Genomic DNA, 21,869 nt, shown 5'->3' on the forward strand with positions numbered 1-21,869 from the left:
CAGACGAATGGGCGATTGTCGGTGGATTGCTCTGACTCAGGATTTATGACTTCGAGATACGAGTGACCTGTTTAAATGATAAAACCATGTATTCTTCATGCCCGCACTTGAATGTTTGTAGGATTATCCAGCAATCCCTTGATGAGAACCGTAGCTCCAGCAGATATCCCCGGGGTGCTGCATGTGATTGTCATCCAAGTTCTCCAGTGGTGAACGCAGGTTGTACCGATTAAGTATCTGATAAGGTTCGAAGTAGCCTATGTCGGAGCGGCTTCAAGGCTTGGGGTTGACGGTTTTGATTTGAAAGGTTGCGCCGGGAAGCTCTGTAGATTCCGCTTGAACAGTGGTTGTAATACCTAGGTTTGATAGAGCCCCGCGAATAACACCGCATGGAAACCATAAATACTATGATATACCGCAAGTCGTTAGATCATGTAAAGTTGACATTTTGAGGGGAAGAAAAAAACATGCTGGGACAAACATACCGCTTGGGCCATAGACACCGCCTCACTTCTAACAGATGTACTCATCCTTGCAAACGGTCGAAATGAGTTATCAGTCAAGACATACACGCCCTGGCAGTGCACGTATTATTAGCCTCCCCACCCCCAAAATTGCGAATCAGGGAGCTTGCAAAAAGAGAATTGAGAGCGCATATGGTTTCTGCCTACCCGGTGATTCGTTTTCAGATTATCCACCTGCTTCTTAAAAAGTATCGTCCACAAGTCCTTGCAAAGGAACTTTATGATGTCTAGATTATCTGCGAATCGTGGGCGATCGCGGGAGAATCTGCTCCGGTCGACAACAGAAATGCGTTAGCTGCGGAATTTCGATAGAAAGCATCTGCAAAACAGTCGGTGATCCTGTTGCTCTGGATGTTGCACCCTTCCGGCAAATATCTCCATAACTTGGAAGGTCCGAAAAGGACGTCGCGAAGGCAAATAGCGGGCTTTTCAAGCGTACCGTTCTGCCAACCCTTGTCCAACCCTGTAACCCAAAGATTCGAGGCGAAAGAATGTAGTTTCCCGGATTTCTTCATCATCTGGTATCTTGTCTTCTGAAGCGAGTTCTTTCGCTAATCGCTCCGCCATGGGGACGAGCTCTATCAGGAGGAAATCAAGGCATGAGGCACCGAGGAGCCGTGCGTGAGGATCTGAAGCATTGAGAGATGAAGCCGGTGTATCAAACGACATTATGAAGGGTGCTATTATGACCACGTTGGTGGGGAGCTTGATTATCGTAGAGTGGCCTTGACAATTCGAATAAAGTGAACTCGGTGAATAAGTGATAGTAGATCACCCTTATTGTACGCTGTCGTTTTGCGGGGATTATGCGGCTCAGCCAAGCATGGTGACCGCCGAACAATATCGCAAGCTCCGACAGGGCGGCCCAGACTTGCGAATTAACTTCCCATGTTACCCGACATGTCCCCTTATGACATAAACCAGCCGGCATAACTAACGAATGTTTTCCTTCTGTAATATAATACTAGGGTTCAATGCAGTATCTACACCAGGGACTTCTGAAGGTTCCCTAGACTGCATACGCTCCTCCGTAAGCGACGATACGCGGCCATTAGACTTTCTATCTCCCTTTTTTTTCTTTCTTTCTCCTTTTTGGAAACAAATATTGGATCTAATCTTTGTTGGTCATGAAAATTGAAGGAAAAAAATCTGTTTCCTTAACATGCTTGTCCAAGGCTCCCAACTGATTCGCGTAGTGGATATACCCATAAAAACCGAATGCGCCCGACACCATGCAAGTATGCTTCAATAACTGCGTGCATCATAACCACCGGTCTGATTAATAAAATCAGAACTAGACTGGCTGGGTAGTTGGATGTCCCCGTTTACAAAGCCACCGTTGTAGGGGTTGCAAAAATCCTGCTGAGACGAGGGCCGGTTCGTTTGATTGAACGCTGGCCGCTTTACAGGTCTGATTGGAGTATCATCCTCCTCATCACTTCCCGTAAGGTCGATCACCTGGGCAGCATTACGCTTATTCGTCGACAAATAAGGTGCAGACGACGTCGCTGAGGGTTCCCGTGACTGAGTAGGTGTTCGGTGTACGAAAAAAGATGTAGCTGGGAAAGACTCTTGCTTGATGGGCGTAACCCCGGGTTCCCTTATCTCTATCAACTCGTCATCATCATCTGTTGTCGGAGTAAATCCGCCCACTTTAGCAGAGTCTTCCTGGTTAGGGCTGGACCATTGACCATCTGGCTCTATAATAACTTGTTCAACATCGACGGAAGTTGAACGAAGTATATCATCGACGTATCTATGCATAAGAATGTTATTATCTGCACAAATATTCGAATCAAGAGGTTCTGTCTTACTGATCAATCTGCAACGATTCGAAACTCGTCGCCTTAGAACAGACGGGACACGACCAAGTCGGGGCTTGTTCCTGGAGTTGCAAGAACGAAGATGCGTCAAAGCATTGATTGTGTGTGCAAATCACAGAACGACAAGGAACCTCTATTCGAAGCGTTGATAAAGGGCACTTGAGCGACATAACACTGGATGTGGCAACAATATCTGAATCGCCAGCTTTATTCCTCACTGCAGGGCATCAGCAAAACTCTGTCAATTACAGTTCTAGGCGCGTACTTTCTCGTAAGACCTGCTCCTTGGAAATTGTCTTCCTCCTTTTCAGTTCGGCAACCAGCTCTTCGACTGGATGTCGCTGAACAAGGTTGACCAGAACAAAGAATCGCTAGGTAAGATTAGCCAAATCCCTCAAAATACAACTCCGGAGTCAACCCCCAACGGTTATTATGCTGATAAGTGATGATTGGGGGCTCTATACTTGCCTTTTGCGTAAGGGCATATGTCACGACAATATTATTCGGGTAGCCTGGCTTCTTGCGGATATATTGCGTTACGTCTGCTGGCCTTGTTGTACCGGGCTTGTTTTTCAAGCCTCTTAAGTTGGCTTTCACCTCATCCAGGTTGGCCTTTAGTTCGACTTGGTGAGGAAATGCGATGTCGGATTTGGTATACTGATTAAGACCTGTGTCTGCGGCGCAATACACCATCACTCGAAGGTTTGAATCCGCCTGCAGTCTAGCCGCTACTGTTGGTGTGAGGACAACCTTAAGCTCCACACTGTCCCTAGTTTGTTCGCGCACTTGATAAATGATTAGATGAAGCCTGCCAGTGAAAGAAGACTATAGCGGGAATGTCTCACCTTTGCACTCCGAGGCAGAAGTCAATGGCTCTAAAACGGTGTAAAACGGGCTGTCTTTGAAAGTTAAACGACCTGTATGATAGTGAGTAACCGTCCCGGCCTCGGAGCAGACGAAAATGTAAGTGAATACCAGATGTAAGTCCATGTGATGGCATTGGTATGCTCAAAGGTGATGGCCTATGCTGCGTGAGCAAAGGTTGATTGACGGTACGCGGTTGATAGTTTTGACCGGAGACTGCTTGTGTGGTGGGAGACGTAGGTATTGGCCGACGTGCCGTAGCATAAATGAATTTCCTCAAGTCGTCATACTGTTCAACATGGCCTCCTTGGTGGAGTCTCTCAATGTCTATTGCGTTTCATGAAGAGTTAGCACCTTGACAGATAATTCCTTGACCTAGATCTAAAGGGGGAAAAAAAAGGCAATATGGAACAAGGTATAACGAACAGTCAATGATCCGTAACTGCAACGAAGCTTTCACTCCTGAGACAGCAAGCCCTTCGTTTCTGAGTATGTCCTTGAGTTGCGCGTTGGTCAATGTCTTGACTAATGCAACAAGACTTTGTGTATCTGAAAATTGACCAGTAGAGGCCATGACTAGGATTGAAAGTAAAAAATGCTAGCCAGTGACGAAACGAGCATGCAAACGTTATCTCAGGAAGAAAGATGGTTCAAGACAGTTGCGCTATGCTCAGCAACGCTTTTCAAAAACATCTCAATACTCCAGATAATAAGCAAATGGAGATGTGGAGATGTGATCGTTGAAGTCCTAGTACGACTATTAGAGATCAATTAGAAACTAACGAGAAAAAGCACAGAGTGAGCTAGATGCCAATGGCAACCTCTTCGATCGACCTGGCCAGCGGCGATTGCGGAGGTGAGAGCCTCTTAATGTGATGACATAAGATTATCCACCGCGCTCGTGTTAACTAGTTTGTGTTACTAGTACAAAGTCCGCCCCCCTCCCCGCCCAAAAAAAAAAAAGTGGTGGAACAGGGAAAGGCAAATCGGCAATCTAGAGGCGGCGAGTCTTGCACAAAACTTTTCACTACACATACTTGATCTTTCGTATTAAGATTGCACATAATATTCATCTTTAATATCGCTACATCCTACCTTAAACAATCTTTATATTTTACACAGAACTCTTTTTTTTTTCATCCCAGAGTTGCCGACGGACACCATGGCAAAGAGCGTCCGGGCCAGTGTTTCCAAGCGCAATAGAGCTAAACTCCGAGCCACAGTCTTTGGACCGGCCGTTGATGCAAGGACTGAGAGACTGTCCGCGAAGCTGCAAGAGCTGGCTTCTCAGCCTCGGCCGAACGAGGAGAAGCCAAGCATGGAACTGGATAATGCAACCACAAGTATGTGAAATTCCCATGAGATCTCCGGACCACAGCTGATGTGTTATGCGCAACTCAGACAACAACACTGACAAAGTAGCTGATAACGTATTTAACTCCACTGGAGGTAAGTTAGGAGCACCTGGATCTTCTGCTTTTGTCATGGTTATTTGCCAACCATCTTGCGTCGCCCTATGTTAACCTGGCTCTTTCACAGATATGGATATTGATCAAGGAACTGTTAAGGGTGGACATGCGCACACCAGGAAGTCGGGACGAGTCCAGAAACGTCATAAGAAGAGTCGCTCATCCATCGTTTTTCGTCCTCACCCATCAAAGGCTAAAGGAAATTCAAAGAGACGGTGAAAGGTGTGGCATATTTCGCTTCATTCGTGGTGGAAGAGTCGGGCTTCCTTTCATATATGGAGTTTGGCGTTCTGTGTGAGATGTGACTGATTTACCTACCACTGTCTTGGTTATATCTGCTTCTTTGGGTCATTCTAGGAAAGAAGCAGAAAACCGGAGTCATGCGATAGCATCTGTGGATGCTTTCAGTCATCTAATTCCATATTCCCAGCCGTAGAAAGTTCAAATGTACATGGATCTGAGCTTCATCAAAAACGATTTACTAGTATATGGCTACCATATCAGCCCCTGAGCGGATGCTTTATACTTCAGGGGATTGTTCCCTCTGTCATGCATGGACTTGACACAGTACTTGTATGCTACAGCTGCAAAGGATCAACAGATGGAGCATTGAAATAGCGTGGCTTCAGCAATGTCCGTGTTTCACGGACTAGTCTAGTCGATCTACGGAGTACTCCGTAGATGCCCCGAGAATGGCCCCCACAAATCCCAATTAAGTAGGCGGTATATGATATCAATATATGCGGACTGCCCCTTGGACGACTGCTAACAGTACTCCGTAGTCATCGCATAAACCGAATCTCGCACCTCATATGAAGTGGTGGCCTCGGATGTTTGGTGTTGAGGCGTGGCAGGCTACTTAGAGGAGAAGAGACGCTAAGCCTTATAGCATATTGCCATCGGCTCAGTTTTCAATGGCCTTCCTACCACGGAGATGGGCGATAATAATCGCCAATGTATTAACCCCCTTAGCTGTCTTAGTGTTTTCGTCTGGATTTTTTCCTTACAAGCCATTGATACCAGGACTTGCAAGATTTGAAGATGATAGCAACTACACCGCAATTCCAAAAGTTTTTGACAAAGTCATTTTCATGGTCATTGATGCTTTGAGGAGGTATGAGCGTTTTGAGGTGCTCCCGGTTTTCCGTGCTTCTAGCTGATTTCAATCAGTGACTTCGTCTACTCTGATAAGTCCGGGTTCCTGTTCACCCAAAGGTCAGCAAGCGTAAATCCCAAGCAAGAAGCTACTTTTCTAACCTTCGTTCCTTTAGCCTGATTCGATCAGGCGCTGCACTGCCATTCACTGCTTATGCTAGTTCGCCAACTGTCACAATGCCTCGTCTCAAGGCAATAACAACTGGCTCAATACCATCTTTTCTGGATGTAATCCTGAATATTGCAGAGTCCGACACTTCGTCTACTCTAGCATATCAAGATACTTGGCTAGCACAGTTGAAGGCAAACGGAGGCCAGCTTGTCATGTATGGAGATGACACTTGGCTCAAACTATTTCCGGGGATGTTTGAAAGAACAGATGGGACCACAAGTTTCTTCGTGTCGGTTAGTAGCTGCCAACGAGCTTACATTGGTGATTCAATGGGTAAGCTAAGCTAGTTTGCGCAGGACTTCGTCGAGGTGGACAATAACGTGACTCGTCACGTCTCTACTGAACTTCTCCGTGATGACTGGTCCGCATTCATCATGCATTACCTTGGACTAGACCACATCGGGCACAAGGCAGGCCCTCAGAGGTAAGTAGGACCAGTAAACGCTTAGCTTCGGGTGGGCTAAGAAGTATCATACAGCCCTTACATGGCAACAAAACAGCAGGAGATGGATTCCATCGTCGCCAATATATATGCCAGCATAGAGCAGCAGCAACATCTGCAGTCCACTCTTTTTGTCTTGTGTGGTGACCATGGGATGAACGATGCCGGGAATCATGGCGGCTCATCCGTGGGTGAGACATCGCCCGCATTGCTCTTCATCTCTCCTAAGTTCCAAACCTTGAATATCCTCAGACAGTCTCCGGCAGACTCACGCAGCGACTTCCAGTATTACCGGACAGTTGAGCAAACAGACATAACTCCAACTTTAGCAGGTCTCTTAGGCTTACCGATACCATTGAATAGCCTGGGTGTCTTTATCCCAGAACTCCTTGATTTGTGGGAATTAAGTACGTGTACACATTCCCTGTATGATACATCCAAAACTGTAACTCATACTTATGAATGGCCTGCTCAGGATCGCAAAGAATCGATGTGTTACTCTCGAATTCCCGACAGCTATTGAAAAAAATGAGGGAGGCGTTCCCTGGCCACAGCTTTGTTGTCAATTCGAACAACATCGCTTGCGACACTAGGCCTTTAATCGACGTTGATCTGGCGCTCTGCGCATGGTTTCGGGTCGATCACTTGCTACATAAGTTCAGTGGAACCGACAAAGATGGTTCTTATATCGAGCTTGAGTCTGCCTTATTTGAGTTCCTGAAACATGCACAGAAGGTAATGAGTAGTGCGGCCAGCGATTACGATCTCAGAAACCTTCTTCTGGGCTTAGCCCTGATTTTTCTCGTTGTCCTCCTTCCTCTCCCTACGACTTACGCTCTGCTCTCTAAGTCCGGGCATTCCGGGGCATTTTTCGCACTTAGTATCCTAAGCTACGGTGGCATGATGTTTGCTAGTAGCTATGTGGAGGAAGAGCAACAATTTTGGAATTGGATATTTACTGCATGGGTGTTCTATTTACATGTCAGATCATCCATCCTTCCGCTTTGCTCCGTGCCCTCTCAGGGAAGGAGGCAAACATTCTATCGCCTGTATGAGTTGCTATATTCCAAGTATGGTGCGTTGGCGCTGCTGCTATCACATAGGGTTTTGAGGCGCTGGAACCAAACTGGTCAAAAATTTGCTACTGAACCAGACATTGCTCGGACATTTCTTCCTTCCCACCGGCTGATACTTTGGTTTCTCGTTATTTCAACATATGCCAACACTTGTAGGCACCTCTTGGCCCACCGTCCTCTATCAAAGCTTTGGCAATTATATTGTGTCGCATTAGCATTGGGCGCATTTTTCTTGAAGCTGTCATATGTGGCTTCAGATTCCCCCGAACTTCTTCCTGAAGCTCTGCTCGTCCTTTGGAAGAGGGAGTTCGATGGAGCGTCTACTGTCCTTTTTACGCGGCTGGTTGTAGTTGGGATTCTGTCACTCGTTCCATTTTCGATGTGTACCTGCAACAACCTGCAACGGCGTGAGACGAGAGGCAAGTCCAAACCAACGTCATCTCGAATATCGACTAACATATTACAGTCGTCCCGAGTACCGTCTTCCATGAAGCTCTCACCCTTTTCCTGGTAACTCAAACAAGAGCTACGAACATTCCGATATTTCTAATACTCAGGGCCCATGCCAATATACTGGCTACGATGAAACTTCCTGCCCTCGAGCTAGCTATTACATCTTTGATCATGCAATATATGACCTTCTTCGCATTTGGAGGTTCAAATTCTATAGCAACCGTTGACCTATCCAATGCGTACAATGGCATTGGCACCTACAATGTCGTCCTGGTTGGGATTCTAACATTTATGAGTAACTGGGCAGGGCCAATATGGTGGGTATCGGCTGCTCGGGTTCTCCGGCTAAGCCAGGCCAGGCACGAAAGGGAGAGTCACATGGCTGTCCTCACTTTCCACATGGCCGTCACATTAATGTCTGTTATGGCCGCATGCACGATTTTGAGGTCACATCTCTTTATCTGGACGGTCTTCTCTCCCAAGTACCTCTATGCAATGGCATGGACTATCTTCAACCACTTGGCCGTGAACTTGCTTGGTGAGACCTTGCACTTTATTTCAACCAGGCAGCTGAATCATCCACAAGTGAAGCGACCATAAGGTGAAAGCAGAGGGCGGAGCACTGAGCGATACACCAAATATAAGATTACTTTGCATATATAGATTGTGCACTCAAGAATTATACCTACTGACTAGCGTTCACGATATATATGTCTGCGAGATCCGCCACCTGCTCCTATAGCAGGCTATCGAATAGATCGTCGATGGCATCCTTTTTCCTCTTTTTCTTTCGTATGCTTTTCTCCTTCGAGCCTACAGTATCTCCGGGATTCTTTGAACGTCTCTCATCATAAGTTTGACGTGAAATCTCTGAAGATTGGATCCCGAGTGGCAGCGTGAGAGTTGAAGAACCTTCGGGACGGCAGAGGACGACACCCATATCCTCTCTTCTTTGCGCACCGGTGCTATATACGGGGCCATTGGGAGTCTTTTCTGCGTATGATGACAAATTCAGCTCCTTATCGATCCCTGTAGCTTTGGCCAAGCGAGCGACAGTGGCTATTAAAACTGTTCCCAGGGTAGAAAACTGTCCATCGGCAACAACTGCGGAGAATGCTCTTGATATCGAATCAGCAACTGTCTTGGCGGTGCCGCATAGAGCGAAGTTGTAAAGATGCGAGTGTGTTTGTTGATTGTTCTCCTAACTTACTGGTAGCACTTCGGTATGATGTAGGTCACCAAATGATGTCTATATTGATCAGCAAAAGACTCAACACTGCCATATGATGGCCGACGGTCAAGAGATCTGGCGAGCTTCAAGGTAACTCGTTTTAAGATCGCCAACCATTTCCACCACTTCGTCCCTCGGTGTTGATTCTTATTGCGATGAAAGATCAAATGAAGTATAGAATGCACCGCATAAATTCTGTCCACTTCGGTACTCATTCTCTGCCGCAGATGGACAGTACTGTGTTGTGTCAAAGGGTGATGGATTTGGAGCACAACAAAGAGATAACAAATACAACAAGCCGGTGCAGTGCTTTGGATCGTGGATCGATGAGCTTTGTTTCGGAGCGTGATTGACTTTGTCGGTCTCTCGACTTGTGGGACAAGACCGGTGAAATTGAAAGTCGATGGATACATATCTAGTTAGCCGCCGCTAGGGATAACTCACTTGGCCTCGGTAACCTTGCCGACACCCGACAGCTTTTAACTCCTTCGGGGAGAATATCCGAGTACTACCCGACATACTGTGTACTAGTAAGTTGTTACGCGTGTTGCTTACTATAAGAAATCATGGCTGATTATGGATTATAAATGGGATACAAATCCTGAGCCTTATGGGGCTGTCTTATCCTGGCCAGGCAAGCATTACTGCCGATAATCACTCTACTAAGTACCGCCAGATGGCAATATAGTGTTATGTAAATTAGCTGCGTCGTGGATTCCATTCAATTATTGTCTGGACCACGGTTCCAGGATTCATTTACGCTCGACCATCACTGCTTCGCCTATAGCACCCTTGGATTGCAGTGGCATTATAGATGGCCTGGGATGCAATCTCCACTACCCCATCGGAAAGACGGAAAGGCCATGCAACGAAAATGATTCGATTCTTCTTGGTGTATTTAAATCTCAGTTTATCGAACATCCGAGGGGTCAATGGACACTGGGAGCAGGGGGCCTAATTCTCACAGAGAAAGGCTTCCAACATTTAGACACAATTCGAGACACCATACCAAGCCAACCAGGGCCATAAGGTTTTCTCCCATGGGTCAAATGCAGACCGTCGCTCCAATCAAGCGCTGGTATCCGACATAACTAGTAGACAACATGCAGAAAACAAGGATAGAGGATCCCTGGCTTAGAACGTAGGGAAAGCGATCGGTAGTCAATAGCCATTTTTTGTACGCTATCCTGGGGCGCAAGCGTAAGCACCGGTGTGTAGGCAGTTTTTCTTGATAGTTTCCCTAGGTTAGAATGAGAATCAGGCTGATCAACTGATCAGGGGCAGCCCTTGAGGGTTGCATTGAGTTAAATTGGTCATGGCCCGCTTTCATGCACTGGATCGTGCCACATCTTCATCCCAGGATAAGTACAGGGCGTACTCCTGAGACCATTACTGACACCATAGGGACGCCTTGGTGCGAATGTTCGGACATACACTATTTCGCGCTCGGCTGCAGTAGTTCCGCGATCAAATTGAGAACGGCGACGTCGCTGCTCGTCACGATACTGCTGACCGACGCGCGGAGCAAATAGTCCTGAGACATTTTGATGAGTGTATTTCTTTAAAGGCACGCGCATATGTTTTCTTACCGACATGTTCGGCATTTTCAATGCTGCGGCGCATTTTCGAAGGGTTGTCTGGTCCGGGAAAGCGATCCTCGCTGCCAGCGAGAGGGCCTGTGCCAGTCTGAAAAATCTGCAAGAATGAGCCTTTCATTAAAGTTACGTCGACATAGAAGCAGGGATGATACGGACCTTTGGTCTGAATGACGGGTGTTCCAGCATGACCGAGCTGTTGCGGAACTTTTGCACCAAACAATCTTTTCCTTGTATAGCTGGCCTGGAGTTTAGCTAATCTATAGCCTTTTGGGGTCAAGCGAGTACGAACTTGCATAAGACACCTCAGCCACCTTGTCACTGTTGAAACAATTCCTGTACAAGCGTTAAATCATTGATAATATGACACTTCCCTCAGCTTCGGCATACCAGGTTCGTCCCGCTCTTGCGTTGACAAACTACATAGGATTTAGTGGTTTCGCTGGTGAGGGTTGAGACAACACTGACATCAATGATATCAATCGGCTGAGGTTTTGTCAGTAGCGGCAGCTGAGGTCGCTGAATGGACTCACATCTTCAAAATTTATGAAGGCGTATCCGACGCTGGCAGGGAAAATGTCAAATACTGGCAACGACGGCAGTTTCACAAATTGACAGCCATACTTGCAGTTATTTGCGAAATCTGCAGGAGTGACATGGAGATTAGTCGGTTTAGATCGCCAGGTTTGACCGGGGCATATAAAATTACCTATCCGTAAGTACATGAAATCATATTTGCCATGACTTGTCTCATCCACAATAGCTTTGAGCATAGCCTTTTCTTATTAGAGTGTCCAAGTCTCCTTACTAAAATTGGTACATATCCATGGAGTGTTGCTTACCTGGTCGATCTTATTGGGGATGTTACGGAGCATAATCTGCAAGTAAAGGTGCATGTCAGTTAGCAAGTTAGGGAGCAAGAGCCTATGATAATACCGTTGTTCTGACATCCAAGCCGAGGCGTATCCTCTCTATGTCGACTGCATTTTGGCTACCCAAGCGTAAATCAGGATAGCGGCTAAGTTCGCGGCGAGGGGAGGGAAAGATCCTCTCACCAGCCTTAGACATCCAGTCTATGAGACTATCATGTTCACCTGGGGGAACTGTGGAGCGACCAGTAGGGCTTAGTTCCATAAAGGAAGGGCGAGTTGGTCGAGCTGAGGTCCACGAAGCGGTCTTTGTTAAAGAAGTCTCCTCGGCCGAAGGGAATTCCTCTCTTGGGGATGTGGCAGCTGTAAATGGCAGCTCGCGCTTTCTTTCTTCCATATCTGGCCTGAAGAATGAAATATCTAGAATGCAATCCTTCAACCACTTTTATTAGCCATATGTGAGCAGAAAGAGGATTTATCTGCGTACATCAACCGACGTCCCATTAAGCGTGGTCAAAACGTTGTCAGCATCACGCGTGTTGAAATACTCAATATGAAATTCGCCAATGTTTTCTTGCCCAACTGGCAAGGATGTAAAAGACTTTATGTCGCCGAATGTCATGGCGAGTGTTTCAAGTGAGCGAGCAACAGTGTTCTGATTGAGATTGGGGTTCCTACCGTCATAATAGACGGTCACAAGCAGCTGACCCTCGTAGTCAGACGTTTGTGGCAGAAGAGAAGGTTCGACATGCTTGACATATTCCTTAGGGGTAATCGTAGAGACGTGCCATTCAGGTCTGAGGACCCTGACCTTTTCTATTGCCTTCGTCGCTTCCCGACTATCCGTGAATGCGACATACACCTTACCCATGGAATTGAGTTCCGAAAGCACAGGACCTCTGAGGGAGCTGAATTCACGACGCTGTCCAGCATGCAATCAGTGATTCTGCTCCTTATCTTCATTCTTGATCGTGGCAGTATATGTATCCACTCTTCTGTGGGAGTCAGTCACTCACATTGAAAAAGCCAGCCAAGGACATATAGGTAAGATTCCTTGGCACATTTTCAATAACCAGGGCTCGGCTATGGCTTTCACTGCCGAATGTCTCATAGTCCCTGATAAACGGACGGTTCCTAGTATCAGCCTGGCTGTTGCCTATGACTCCATACTTCAGTGCATTTCTCTCCGAGGCCTGCAGAGAGCCTTTCCTAGCTTCGCATGGATCAATATCCGAGCTTGCTGCTAGATAGCCAAGGCCAGAAAAGGCTCGAGACATGGAAGGAGTTTTACTTCTAATTGACACATTGTCTACCGTGCCAATTGGTGTGAAGCTCGCGGCTGTTGGTGAGAGTTGAGCACGGGTAGAAGTGTTCGTCGACACCAGAAATGGATCAGAGGATGACCTGGTCTCGTCACTGACAGGTCTGAGGTTACGAAGCCATTGCTCACTTACGTCAGATATAACTTCCGTGCCCCAATGTCGCTCAACGAGTCACCAACGTTGGAGTCAGAGCGAAGGCATTTGGATCGCATATCCTCAGGGGAATATGCTGTAAGCTTGGTATCTGGGGACCCATTGACGGAGCCTACGTCAATTGTAGAGATAGGACTGCTCAAGCCGTGGGACGTGTCGTTCGGCCTCATACTGTGAAGCTGTTGACGGAATCCAGTTGGATCTAGAAATTCTCTGTCTTGTCGAATGTGGTCTGTCTTGGAGAGCGAGCCCGGACTCACACAATCAAATTAGGATAAGAAACACCTTACAGCAGAACGACCTTAGGAAATCGTGATAGTATAATAGAAGCCTTTGCCGCCTAGTAGAATATCTGAGCGAACAATCGATCAAATCAGAGCCTCTCTGTCAACTAGAATATCGGAAGCATAGGAGAGTGGGAAATGACCAACAAAACACGTCTCGAAGAAAAGTTGTGAACCTGCACGTCCCACAGAAAGAGATAAGCCCCAAGAGCATGCTGCTTCTAAAACCTGTTATTACACTTACTGCAACAGAGCTGGAGCCACAACAACCATCCCCAATCTAGGCGCCAAGGGTGGAGAATGAACAGTTTTACCACTTACACTGACCTAATGACAAAAGAACAGTGCCCCACACATTCTCATGTGTTGTAAGGATCATGATGGATATAAAATTATGGTACGTGCTCAAGGGATATTCGAGATGCCGGGCGAGAGTCTGTAGTGTCGTTTTCATTGGATTATAATGATTGCAAAAGCATTGTGTACAGTAAGCGGTTGGCTCCCAGACTCAATCAGACAGTCCTGATACCGATAACTAAAAGAATAATTCTGGGAGAAGCTTCTTGAGCGACTACTCAGTTTCACAAGTACTAGGTTCATTGCATGCAGTATTTTGATAAAGGCCACTCAAGAAACAGAGATGGCTGGTGTCAGGTCGCTACTTGATGTTGATACTCGGGTAAGACAGAACCTACGATGAAATCATGACTATTCAAGTGCGCAGTACTGCTTGATGAACCTAAAAAAGCATATTTAGAATTAGCAGATCATCCAGCTAATAATATACCATATGTAGCTAAAGCACTAACTGCTAATTGTTATGTAAAGGGCCGGTTTCCTCGAAAAGGGGGTCTGTTCCGTTGATATATTCAGCGTCTTGCTTTTTAAATTTGGCTTGAGGCTCGTGTCCGGCTCAGAATGATAGTGTCAGTACCAGTGATGCTTCTTCTGAAAATGGACCAAAGCCAAAACAAAGTAAAGGGGGTTATAAAGAAAGAAAAGAAAGCCGCCTTAAATTCTGTTCTCCCCGCCCCGTCCCCAGAAGAACTATATAGAAGACGGAGAGGCTTTTACTTGGTGGGTATGTACATATATTAGGGGCAAAGCAAACCGAGTATATGAAGGAGCGGACAAAGTGATCCATGGACAATTGGGTGACAATAGTGATACCCTGGCTGTCCATGAGTATAGATTTGATCACTAGACGATTCAAATATCCAGGTTTGCTTTGACTTTTTTGAGATCATACTACTAGTTCAGTCAATGTACTTGGTAGTAGTAAACGGAGTCTTGAGCGGCGAGCTTTATTTATCCCTTTCATTGGATATTGGACATAACTAAGTTTGGTTATTGCCGGAAAGGGCTAGAGGAATGCGTGCCCCATCTTATGAGGTCCCCGCAACGGCCAAGTAATCGGAAAGCCGACAGGGGAAACGTAATTAAGTATTCGCGACTACATCCCGGCCCTAGTTATCACAAATCATGGGGCCTCAGCATACAGCATAGTTTCCCCTACCTGGATTGAGTGACGCTCTGTGTTTGTGAACAACCGATTTAGATTCGACAGCTCTCTTGATACCTTTCTCGCAACTTTGTTTGTGAGAATTTGACGCGCGTATTGTCGTCTCCGACTGAAAGCAAGTCGTCACACCAGTGGATCATTCTCTATTATCTGCAGTGTCCAAGAACGTGGGCATAAAAAGATTCCAGCCGCACGTCTTTCACCTACGAACTCGCCGCAATGCCGTCAGTGGCACCATCTCGCAATGAGTCCTCATACCTTCTGAACCAGGTACGCACGGGCAAAGAGTTTCTGCGACGGACTACTAATCTTATTCTTGGTCTGCATAGCTCATTATATCCCCCTCAGACGCGGACTACCTTGACCAATTGATTCCTTCCATCAAAGAGTACAGCGTTGGCAATCGAACATCACAGCTATCCCAGACTTTGTCTAGATTCGCTAGCGACAAGGAGACCGAAATAGAGACCATTTGCAATACCAATCACCAGGAGTTCGTAACATCGGTGAATCAGCTTTTACGTATCAGAGAAGGTACAGTCAGTCTGACTGCTGAGATATTGGACCTTAACCAGTCGATACAAGCAAGTACGGAAAAGTTGGCTGAACAAAAGAGAGCTCTGGTGGAGTCACGGAGCCACCGGCAGAACATTGATGAAACATCCAAAGCTATACAGGACTGTCTTGAGGTTTTGCGTCTCGCGAATCAAGTACATGATTTGCTCGCTAAGAAGAATCACTATGCCGCACTACGCGCTCTAGAAGAATTGCAAAATGTTCATCTGAAGGGGGTGACGCAATATAAAATTGCCGACATGATTCAGCGCTCAGTTCCAGCAACCCAAAAAGCAATAGCTGAAGCTGTCATGTCTGACCTCAATACTTGGTTATACAGAATCCGAGAGATGTCGCAGTACCTCGGGGAGATCGCTTTGTATCATACAGACTTGCGAAAGACCAGGCATAAGGAGAGGACAGAGATATCGCCGTATCTTGGCCAATTCAAGCTCAATTCGGCAATCGAGCTGGTATCCGACGAGAGTGAAGAGTATGACCTTTTGCAAAATGAGGAACTTCAAGTTGACTTTACGCCATTATTTGAATGTCTCCACATTCATCGATCATTAGGGCATATGGACAAATTTCGAGTTGAGTACGCTAATACTCGACGTCGGCAAAAAGAGCTCTTACTACCAGCCTCCGTAACACTTGTCGATGAAGATGGGGCTAGTCTGCACAACCTTCTCGAAGAAATGGCAGGCTTTGCCATTGTCGAGCGTTCCACGATGAAGAGGGTCCCTGACCTCAGGTCTTCTGTTGATGTGAGTTTGTTCTGTGAATTATGAGTAGTTTTGCATGGCTGAACGATTCTGAAAAGGTCGATGAACTATGGGATTCTATGTGCCAAACAGCTGTGATCCTGATATCGGAGGCTCTCCATGAGGTTGACAATGCTGAGAGCCTACTGAAAATAAAAAATCTCATCGCATTGTTCATGCAAACGATGAATGTCTGTTGGTCTCCGGGCCCTGAATGTTGGCGAGACAGCTTAACTAATAGCACAATAGACCTGGGACTTTCATGTCGGGGTATTCGATGATTTCCTTCTAACACTATTTAGGAAGTATGCAGATCTGCTCAAAAAAAGATTCAGTGATGATTTTCGAGAGGTATGTTCCCGTGGAACACTGTTCGGTTTTTCTATATTGAGACCTATGAAGATTGTATCGACCGATGATTATATGCCTATGCCTATCCAGACTGTCGAGGAATTTGATAAGGTTTTAAATGTCAGTTGGTATAGTCCCGACAAGCCAAGGGAGGAGCAAGTGTACGTTTGTACCATCAATTCAAGACGCTTATCTTTACAATCATTAACGACAGTGTAGGTTTCCATGTGTCTTACCCTTCTCCCAGATGTATCCCCTATGCTGCATCGACATCCGCAACTTCTTGAATCAGTTCTACTTTTTTGCCAATGACGATTTCTCTCATCCTAGTCTCATTGACGAAACTCTAAGAGATGTGAGTACACTAAATCAAGTAGGCCATCGCATTGCTTACCATTCTAGGCATTGGATGAACTCCTATCAGACAAAGTTTGCGACACTCTTGTTGAACGGCTCGCGTCACAATATCTGGGGCAAATCGTGCAGATTCTGATAAACCTAGAGCATTTTGAACTCGCATGTCGTGAATTGGAGCTGTTACTTGCTGCTGCTCGATCACAGAATGTCTCCGGTGACGTTGTCACCTTGAATGCTACCGAGAAATTTAGAAGCAATAAGAAAGCAGCAGAAAAACGTATCTTCGAGGTTGTCAATTCCAAGATTGATGACCTCATAGAGACGGCTGAGTACGATTGGATGGCATCTGTCCCGCCTGCAGAGCCTAGCAATTACATGCAAACACTAACACGTTTCTTGTCAAACATTATGAACTCTACCCTCCTTGGCTTGCCGACAGAAATCAAAGAACTTATATACTTCGATGCTCTCAGTCATGCCGCGAATATGATTCTTGTGAGTAGCGTCAAGTGTCATCTTAACTGTAAATCTGCTGACCTATCTCAGGCACTACCTCTCTCTCCAGAGGTGAAAAGGATTAACCCCAACGGTGTAGTGGCACTTGCAAAAGATGTCGAATACCTATCTCAGTTTGTTGATAGCCTTGGTGTTCCCATACTCCGGGAAAATCTCGACGAGCTGCAACAGACCGTGCAATTGATGCAAGCAGATAACACCGATGAGTTCTATGATATATCTACGCGAAACAAAAAGTACGGTCGTGTGGATGCTATTCATGGCCCCGTCTTGTTAGAGAAGTACGTTGTCCAACATGAAAATCCGGATACATGACTAACCAAAAGAAGAATTATACGGACTGTTCAAAGTCCCATAAAAGCAGATAAATTCACCACCCTCTCATCGAGATTTGGCAAGAAGTTATGAGCCGTGCAAACTACTTGGGCTACTTCATTATATGTATCGAGCAAGTGCACTGATAGCATTCGGACAGAACTTGTCAGATAGATATATGGGTATGAGATCTGCTTCACGATAATTCTGTAAAATTTGCAACATAGTTGCTGCCACACAGTAGATGGCCGTCCACTTTCCTTTACCGCACTAGTGGAAACCATGCCATGGTGCCGTTGCACTTAATCATCTACAGCGTGTCGCTCAACCTGTACCTGGTTGAGCGGCGTCATCGCTCACTATTGGTGCCCGGCGCATTAGTTAGGGCCAAGCCAATGTAGAGGACAGCTAGAAAAACACATAAAAAGAAAACAACAGAGAAAGCGAGTGGGACTATCTTGATGATATTCGTGAACATACCTGCTGGGGTGGTAGATGCGGATATGCTGCATACATTCCTTCAAACATTTGAGGCTGATGCTGACCATAGGCGGCTGTCGGGTCAGATTGCACAGCTCCAGCATACATCGTTGGCGGTCTATATTCTGGATCTTGGAGCCCATGTTGACCCAGGGTACTATAGTCCGGCGGGGGCATGTGATGGGGAACACCGTGCTGGGATGGTGGCAGTTGGCCGGTGGCTCCTGCAGGGCCAGGGACGCCTGCAGAAGCTCCAGCTGTCTGACTAGACCGCTTCGCATGCGACGTGGCCTCCTCACGAGGGACTATATCAATGAGGAAATCGAACATGTCAGACTTTGATAGTGCTGCTGCAATATCAGACCTCTGTAGTGTGCGCCGCTTGTTATCCTCGGCATGAATCCATGCCCGCATGGTCAGTTCAGTGATAAAGATATCACAGCCTTTGGCAAATAGTATTGGTGCCTCAGCTGATATCATCTTAACTTCCGGATCAGCCTTCATAACCTTTTTGATGCGAGCCAGTGGTAGCTGATGTATTTTATAGTCATGATTGTCCGACTCTAGATGGTTGATGATGTGCTGCCAATATGTCGTAAGTATATCGCGAGCTGTTCCCTGCAGGCCTTGGTTGACCTGGCGAAATGTCAGTCACGATCTTTTCTGTACCATTATAGAAAACTCACATTCGCCCATGTCCCGGTATAGAGCTCAGCAACAGGCGCATAGCCTTGCGCAGAAAGCTAGAGGGGTATAGCAGGTTAGCTGTAAGAACGTAGGCGTGCTCGTATGCTGTTCAAGGCGATCATACCGCTGCGCTAGCACCTAAGGACATGCCATCAGCCTTCAACTTGGGTATTCATGTATATATGTGTGTAGACATTGACACTTGTAGGAAGGGGATTTTTAGGAATATTTACCGTAATGCCCGCCGTTTCTGGTGTCGTACACAGGCTGCTGCCTGCCCTGCTGTGTTCCAGGGGTTTGTGCAGTTTGTTCCATGATGAAATGACTAGCCTAGCCACTTGACTAGATATAAGACGTGCGCAACAGCACTGTTACGGACTCGTCCTGACGAATGATGAAAAGGCGTTACCCAACAAGCGCGATAGCGGGGTGATGTGACGCGACAGACTCGATAGAAGCAAGCCAGCCAATTTACCAATAGGGTTGAGAAGTTAGTCGCAGGATATAGTAACCTAATGGAGTTTATGAAACAAACAGACTGATCCTGGAGCTAGAAAGCGCCAAACTGATGATTGTGCTTCGATGCCTTTGTATGTAGGTAGCGTGCAACCATGGCAAAGACGCGGCGCCAAGCATAGCGCAGCTCGAGTGACGCTAGCAAAAGCCTCTTGGCAATCAGACCCTGCGGAGGCCAATGACAAACCAAACTCTTTACCCTGAACATAACCAACGTTAAGTCAACTAATAGACACATAGTATGGTTAGTAACTAGTAGTACAGCAAGCATGACTGAATTGACGCCAGCTGTACTAAGACAAGTCATATTTCTGGCCACTCTCTTCACTAGGGTACTTGTAGTATTCTGGGTCATGTGACCAGTTCCACAAATTGGCTCTAGGATAAGTTCCAGCCAAATTACGACAATTCAACCGATTGCAGCATTCCTTCAGGACATAATCTGATAAACATTGGGCTGATTCCTTACGACACCAGGACAACGCATACGGAGTAGAGACATGACATGTTTCTAAATAGTGATAATCACTATAAATTGGCATCTCTTGTGATGTTGAAGTACGACACGGTGCTAAGCACACGCGTATTGTACAAAAGAATGGGCCGAGCGACGCTAGCTCTTCTCTATAGAGGACCTTGCAAAACGGGCTATGCACTAGCTTCCATATCAAATCACAACGATTTAATTCAATGCCAAATATGACCTATATATACAAACATTGAGGCCCCTGGCCATTTTATCGCAAGTAGTACCTTGTAGTGGGCTGTGTTGTAGCTATGGCAGCTCGGACAAGCTTCACTCTACCCCTAGAAAAGTTACAAAAAGACATGACGTACGGCAAACACAGTCACAGTACTCAAACGATTCTCGACTCTTTCTATGTATGTAGGGCCGGACTAATTGTTGATAACGGTCAGCAAGCCTGAGCAGACCCGTGAAAAGGGTGTTCAGACGTGCGGAACCAGATGAAGAGTTCCTACTAAGGTCTGACCAGTGTAATTTGCTGAGGTCATGTCCGAGGTCATGTGTAGTGCAGGAATAACGATATCCCGGTATTGCAGTTATCCCCACATACGGAGTATGTACTAGTTGCCAAGGGGTTAAGGTCAGGATCCGCCCCACAACACAAATTTTCCATCAAGCCTAGCCATTGAACTACTTCCACAGCAAAGAGTAGCCCTGAAATTCCGCTATAAATACCTAGCTTGAGACCTTCCACTTTCTGGTCTTCCTTTTACCCTACCTTTGCACACCCTGGTTACTTGTCTCCGCTAGTATAGGACATGACAGGTGCAACATGCCTTGAACCTACCAGTGTCCCACCACTGGATGAGGCCAGGTTAAACGATGAAGCTATAGAGCAGCTGCTTCGCGAGGCTGAGGGTAGATTGAGACCCAGCGATGTCAGTGCCAACTCCTCCAATGCCGATAGCTTGACCGATGCGGGTTCCGATGCTGTCCCAGTTCAGTATGTGTACCAATCAAGTTTCTTTGCCCAATGAAAGCTAATGTGTTGTCACTCAGTATCCCAAAGTTAGCGTCTGGGGGCTCCCTGCGACCATACGTCCGTCAACAAGATGATGTTGCGGTGGTAGAGGCTGCCAACCGGGTAGCAGATGGCTCTGGCATCAGACCACCACTCGAGATGCGATCAATCGGATCCAGGGACTCGAAGCCAAGTTCTAAGGTAAGAAGCGCTAATTTGTTTTGAATGTTCAGTCATGTTGTTTGTCATGAATGCTATGAGGAAATTTTATCCCATCGCGTGAGCGCTTGATGCAGCTAAACATCCCGTACTGGGATGCGCTGTGCCTATGAGAGTACACATTTTGTTTCATAGTTACTCTGAGCATTATCCCTATTATCACTATATTGAAAGTATCTAGACCGGGGATGGCTTAGCTGACTTATATCCTGTTCAGGACAAACCCACGGCTGGCAGCGCCTGGTTCGACCTTCCAAAGACAGAGTTGACAACAGAACTCAAGAGGGACCTGCAGTTACTTCGAATGCGCTCAGTATTAGACCCAAAGAGGCATTACAAAAAGGAGGGCGGCAAAGTGCGTCCTCCTCAGTACTCTCAAGTGGGAACTATTATTGAAGGCCCGACCGAGTTTTTCAGTGGCCGCATCGCGAAAAAGGATCGAAAGAAGACTTTTGTTGAGGAAGCATTAGTAATGGAGCGAGAAAACAAGCGATTTAAGGCTAAGTATAAGGACATTCAATCTGTGAAGCAGAGTGGTAAACGGTCCTATTACAAAAATCTGCGAGCCAAAAGGAACACAAGGAGCAAGTGAAACAATTGGGCTTCTGTTCGGACAGGCATAGCGACCAGTCTTCGGCCAAAAGCAGCTCAATTTGAAGCCTCCTTTG

The 21,869-nt window shown here is 46.4% G+C and overlaps 8 protein-coding genes across 8 annotated transcripts; 4 read left to right on the forward strand and 4 right to left on the reverse strand.

Moving 5' to 3' along the window:
* Positions 1 to 43: 43 nt before the first annotated feature.
* On the reverse strand, positions 44 to 1,193 carry ASPBRDRAFT_658654 (trafficking protein particle complex subunit; the record flags this gene model as incomplete). Its single annotated transcript, XM_067628604.1, has 4 exons — positions 44 to 405; positions 486 to 575; positions 672 to 792; positions 964 to 1,193. 4 exons carry the CDS (start codon positions 1,191 to 1,193, stop codon positions 274 to 276), a joined length of 573 nt encoding a protein of 190 aa, XP_067476500.1. The 3' UTR covers positions 44 to 273.
* Positions 1,194 to 1,480: 287 nt separating this feature from the next.
* ASPBRDRAFT_46558 (Siz/PIAS RING finger protein) lies at positions 1,481 to 4,058 on the reverse strand. The gene is made up of 7 exons (XM_067625655.1): positions 3,638 to 4,058; positions 3,323 to 3,538; positions 3,193 to 3,264; positions 2,816 to 3,132; positions 2,613 to 2,718; positions 2,339 to 2,564; positions 1,481 to 2,280 (listed from the first exon to the last, which is right to left on the reverse strand). The coding sequence occupies exons 1-7, from the start codon at positions 3,783 to 3,785 to the stop codon at positions 1,770 to 1,772; spliced, it is 1,596 nt and encodes a 531-aa protein (XP_067476501.1). The 5' UTR covers positions 3,786 to 4,058; the 3' UTR covers positions 1,481 to 1,769.
* A 100-nt stretch (positions 4,059 to 4,158) lies between these two features.
* Positions 4,159 to 5,183, forward strand: ASPBRDRAFT_46559 (DUF2423 domain-containing protein). Its single transcript, XM_067625656.1, has 3 exons — positions 4,159 to 4,554; positions 4,613 to 4,660; positions 4,751 to 5,183. Exons 1-3 carry the CDS (start codon positions 4,374 to 4,376, stop codon positions 4,897 to 4,899), a joined length of 378 nt encoding a protein of 125 aa, XP_067476502.1. The 5' UTR covers positions 4,159 to 4,373; the 3' UTR covers positions 4,900 to 5,183.
* A 411-nt stretch (positions 5,184 to 5,594) lies between these two features.
* Positions 5,595 to 8,578, forward strand: las21 (mannose-ethanolamine phosphotransferase LAS21; the record flags this gene model as incomplete). Its single annotated transcript, XM_067618421.1, has 8 exons — positions 5,595 to 5,794; positions 5,851 to 5,895; positions 5,952 to 6,240; positions 6,304 to 6,431; positions 6,486 to 6,856; positions 6,925 to 7,460; positions 7,521 to 7,932; positions 7,992 to 8,578. 8 exons carry the CDS (start codon positions 5,595 to 5,597, stop codon positions 8,576 to 8,578), a joined length of 2,568 nt encoding a protein of 855 aa, XP_067476503.1.
* Positions 8,579 to 8,714: 136 nt separating this feature from the next.
* On the reverse strand, positions 8,715 to 13,318 carry ASPBRDRAFT_131642 (putative meiosis protein MEI2; the record flags this gene model as incomplete). Its single annotated transcript, XM_067618351.1, has 15 exons — positions 8,715 to 9,096; positions 10,644 to 10,743; positions 10,799 to 10,904; positions 10,964 to 11,043; positions 11,097 to 11,140; positions 11,195 to 11,223; positions 11,273 to 11,290; positions 11,338 to 11,368; positions 11,429 to 11,447; positions 11,514 to 11,580; positions 11,647 to 11,682; positions 11,741 to 12,106; positions 12,161 to 12,595; positions 12,690 to 13,077; positions 13,128 to 13,318. The coding sequence occupies 15 exons, from the start codon at positions 13,316 to 13,318 to the stop codon at positions 8,715 to 8,717; spliced, it is 2,292 nt and encodes a 763-aa protein (XP_067476504.1).
* A 1,549-nt stretch (positions 13,319 to 14,867) lies between these two features.
* On the forward strand, positions 14,868 to 17,893 carry ASPBRDRAFT_183938 (Rab GTPase-binding exocyst subunit SEC15). Its single transcript, XM_067620013.1, has 8 exons — positions 14,868 to 15,224; positions 15,284 to 16,276; positions 16,333 to 16,464; positions 16,523 to 16,624; positions 16,676 to 16,785; positions 16,844 to 16,979; positions 17,027 to 17,476; positions 17,528 to 17,893. Exons 1-8 carry the CDS (start codon positions 15,174 to 15,176, stop codon positions 17,810 to 17,812), a joined length of 2,259 nt encoding a protein of 752 aa, XP_067476505.1. The 5' UTR covers positions 14,868 to 15,173; the 3' UTR covers positions 17,813 to 17,893.
* A 203-nt stretch (positions 17,894 to 18,096) lies between these two features.
* On the reverse strand, positions 18,097 to 19,778 carry hapE (CCAAT-binding factor complex subunit HapE). The gene is made up of 4 exons (XM_067620014.1): positions 19,213 to 19,778; positions 19,104 to 19,117; positions 18,979 to 19,035; positions 18,097 to 18,928 (listed from the first exon to the last, which is right to left on the reverse strand). Exons 1-4 carry the CDS (start codon positions 19,292 to 19,294, stop codon positions 18,266 to 18,268), a joined length of 816 nt encoding a protein of 271 aa, XP_067476506.1. The 5' UTR covers positions 19,295 to 19,778; the 3' UTR covers positions 18,097 to 18,265.
* Positions 19,779 to 20,779: 1,001 nt separating this feature from the next.
* On the forward strand, positions 20,780 to 21,793 carry ASPBRDRAFT_198809 (Fcf2 domain-containing protein; the record flags this gene model as incomplete). The annotated part of the gene is made up of 3 exons (XM_067621240.1): positions 20,780 to 20,964; positions 21,021 to 21,183; positions 21,419 to 21,793. 3 exons carry the CDS (start codon positions 20,780 to 20,782, stop codon positions 21,791 to 21,793), a joined length of 723 nt encoding a protein of 240 aa, XP_067476507.1.
* Between the last annotated feature and the right edge of the window lie 76 nt (positions 21,794 to 21,869).

Source organism: Aspergillus brasiliensis (genome assembly GCF_001889945.1).
Source record: "Aspergillus brasiliensis CBS 101740 unplaced genomic scaffold ASPBRscaffold_11, whole genome shotgun sequence".
Lineage (NCBI taxonomy): Eukaryota > Fungi > Ascomycota > Eurotiomycetes > Eurotiales > Aspergillaceae > Aspergillus > Aspergillus brasiliensis.

Bases quoted from the DNA above. Each gene is read 5' to 3' on its own strand.
- ASPBRDRAFT_46559 (XM_067625656.1), top strand. From the start codon at position 4,374: ATGGCAAAGAGCGTCCGGGCCAGTGTTTCCAAGCGCAATAGAGCTAAA. The intron at 4,555-4,612 runs GTATGTGAAATT...TGCGCAACTCAG, and splicing joins ACTGGATAATGCAACCACAA to ACAACAACACTGACAAAGTA. The intron at 4,661-4,750 runs GTAAGTTAGGAG...GCTCTTTCACAG, and splicing joins CGTATTTAACTCCACTGGAG to ATATGGATATTGATCAAGGA.
- ASPBRDRAFT_183938 (XM_067620013.1), top strand. From the start codon at position 15,174: ATGCCGTCAGTGGCACCATCTCGCAATGAGTCCTCATACCTTCTGAAC. The intron at 16,980-17,026 runs GTGAGTACACTA...TTACCATTCTAG, and splicing joins TTGACGAAACTCTAAGAGAT to GCATTGGATGAACTCCTATC. The intron at 17,477-17,527 runs GTGAGTAGCGTC...GACCTATCTCAG, and splicing joins ATGCCGCGAATATGATTCTT to GCACTACCTCTCTCTCCAGA.
- ASPBRDRAFT_46558 (XM_067625655.1), bottom strand. From the start codon at position 3,785: ATGGCCTCTACTGGTCAATTTTCAGATACACAAAGTCTTGTTGCATTA. The intron at 3,539-3,637 runs GTTCGTTATACC...GAAACGCAATAG, and splicing joins GCAGTTACGGATCATTGACT to ACATTGAGAGACTCCACCAA. The intron at 2,565-2,612 runs GTACGCGCCTAG...GATGCCCTGCAG, and splicing joins GGAGCAGGTCTTACGAGAAA to TGAGGAATAAAGCTGGCGAT.
- hapE (XM_067620014.1), bottom strand. From the start codon at position 19,294: ATGGAACAAACTGCACAAACCCCTGGAACACAGCAGGGCAGGCAGCAG. The intron at 18,929-18,978 runs GTGAGTTTTCTA...ACATTTCGCCAG, and splicing joins ATACCGGGACATGGGCGAAT to GTCAACCAAGGCCTGCAGGG.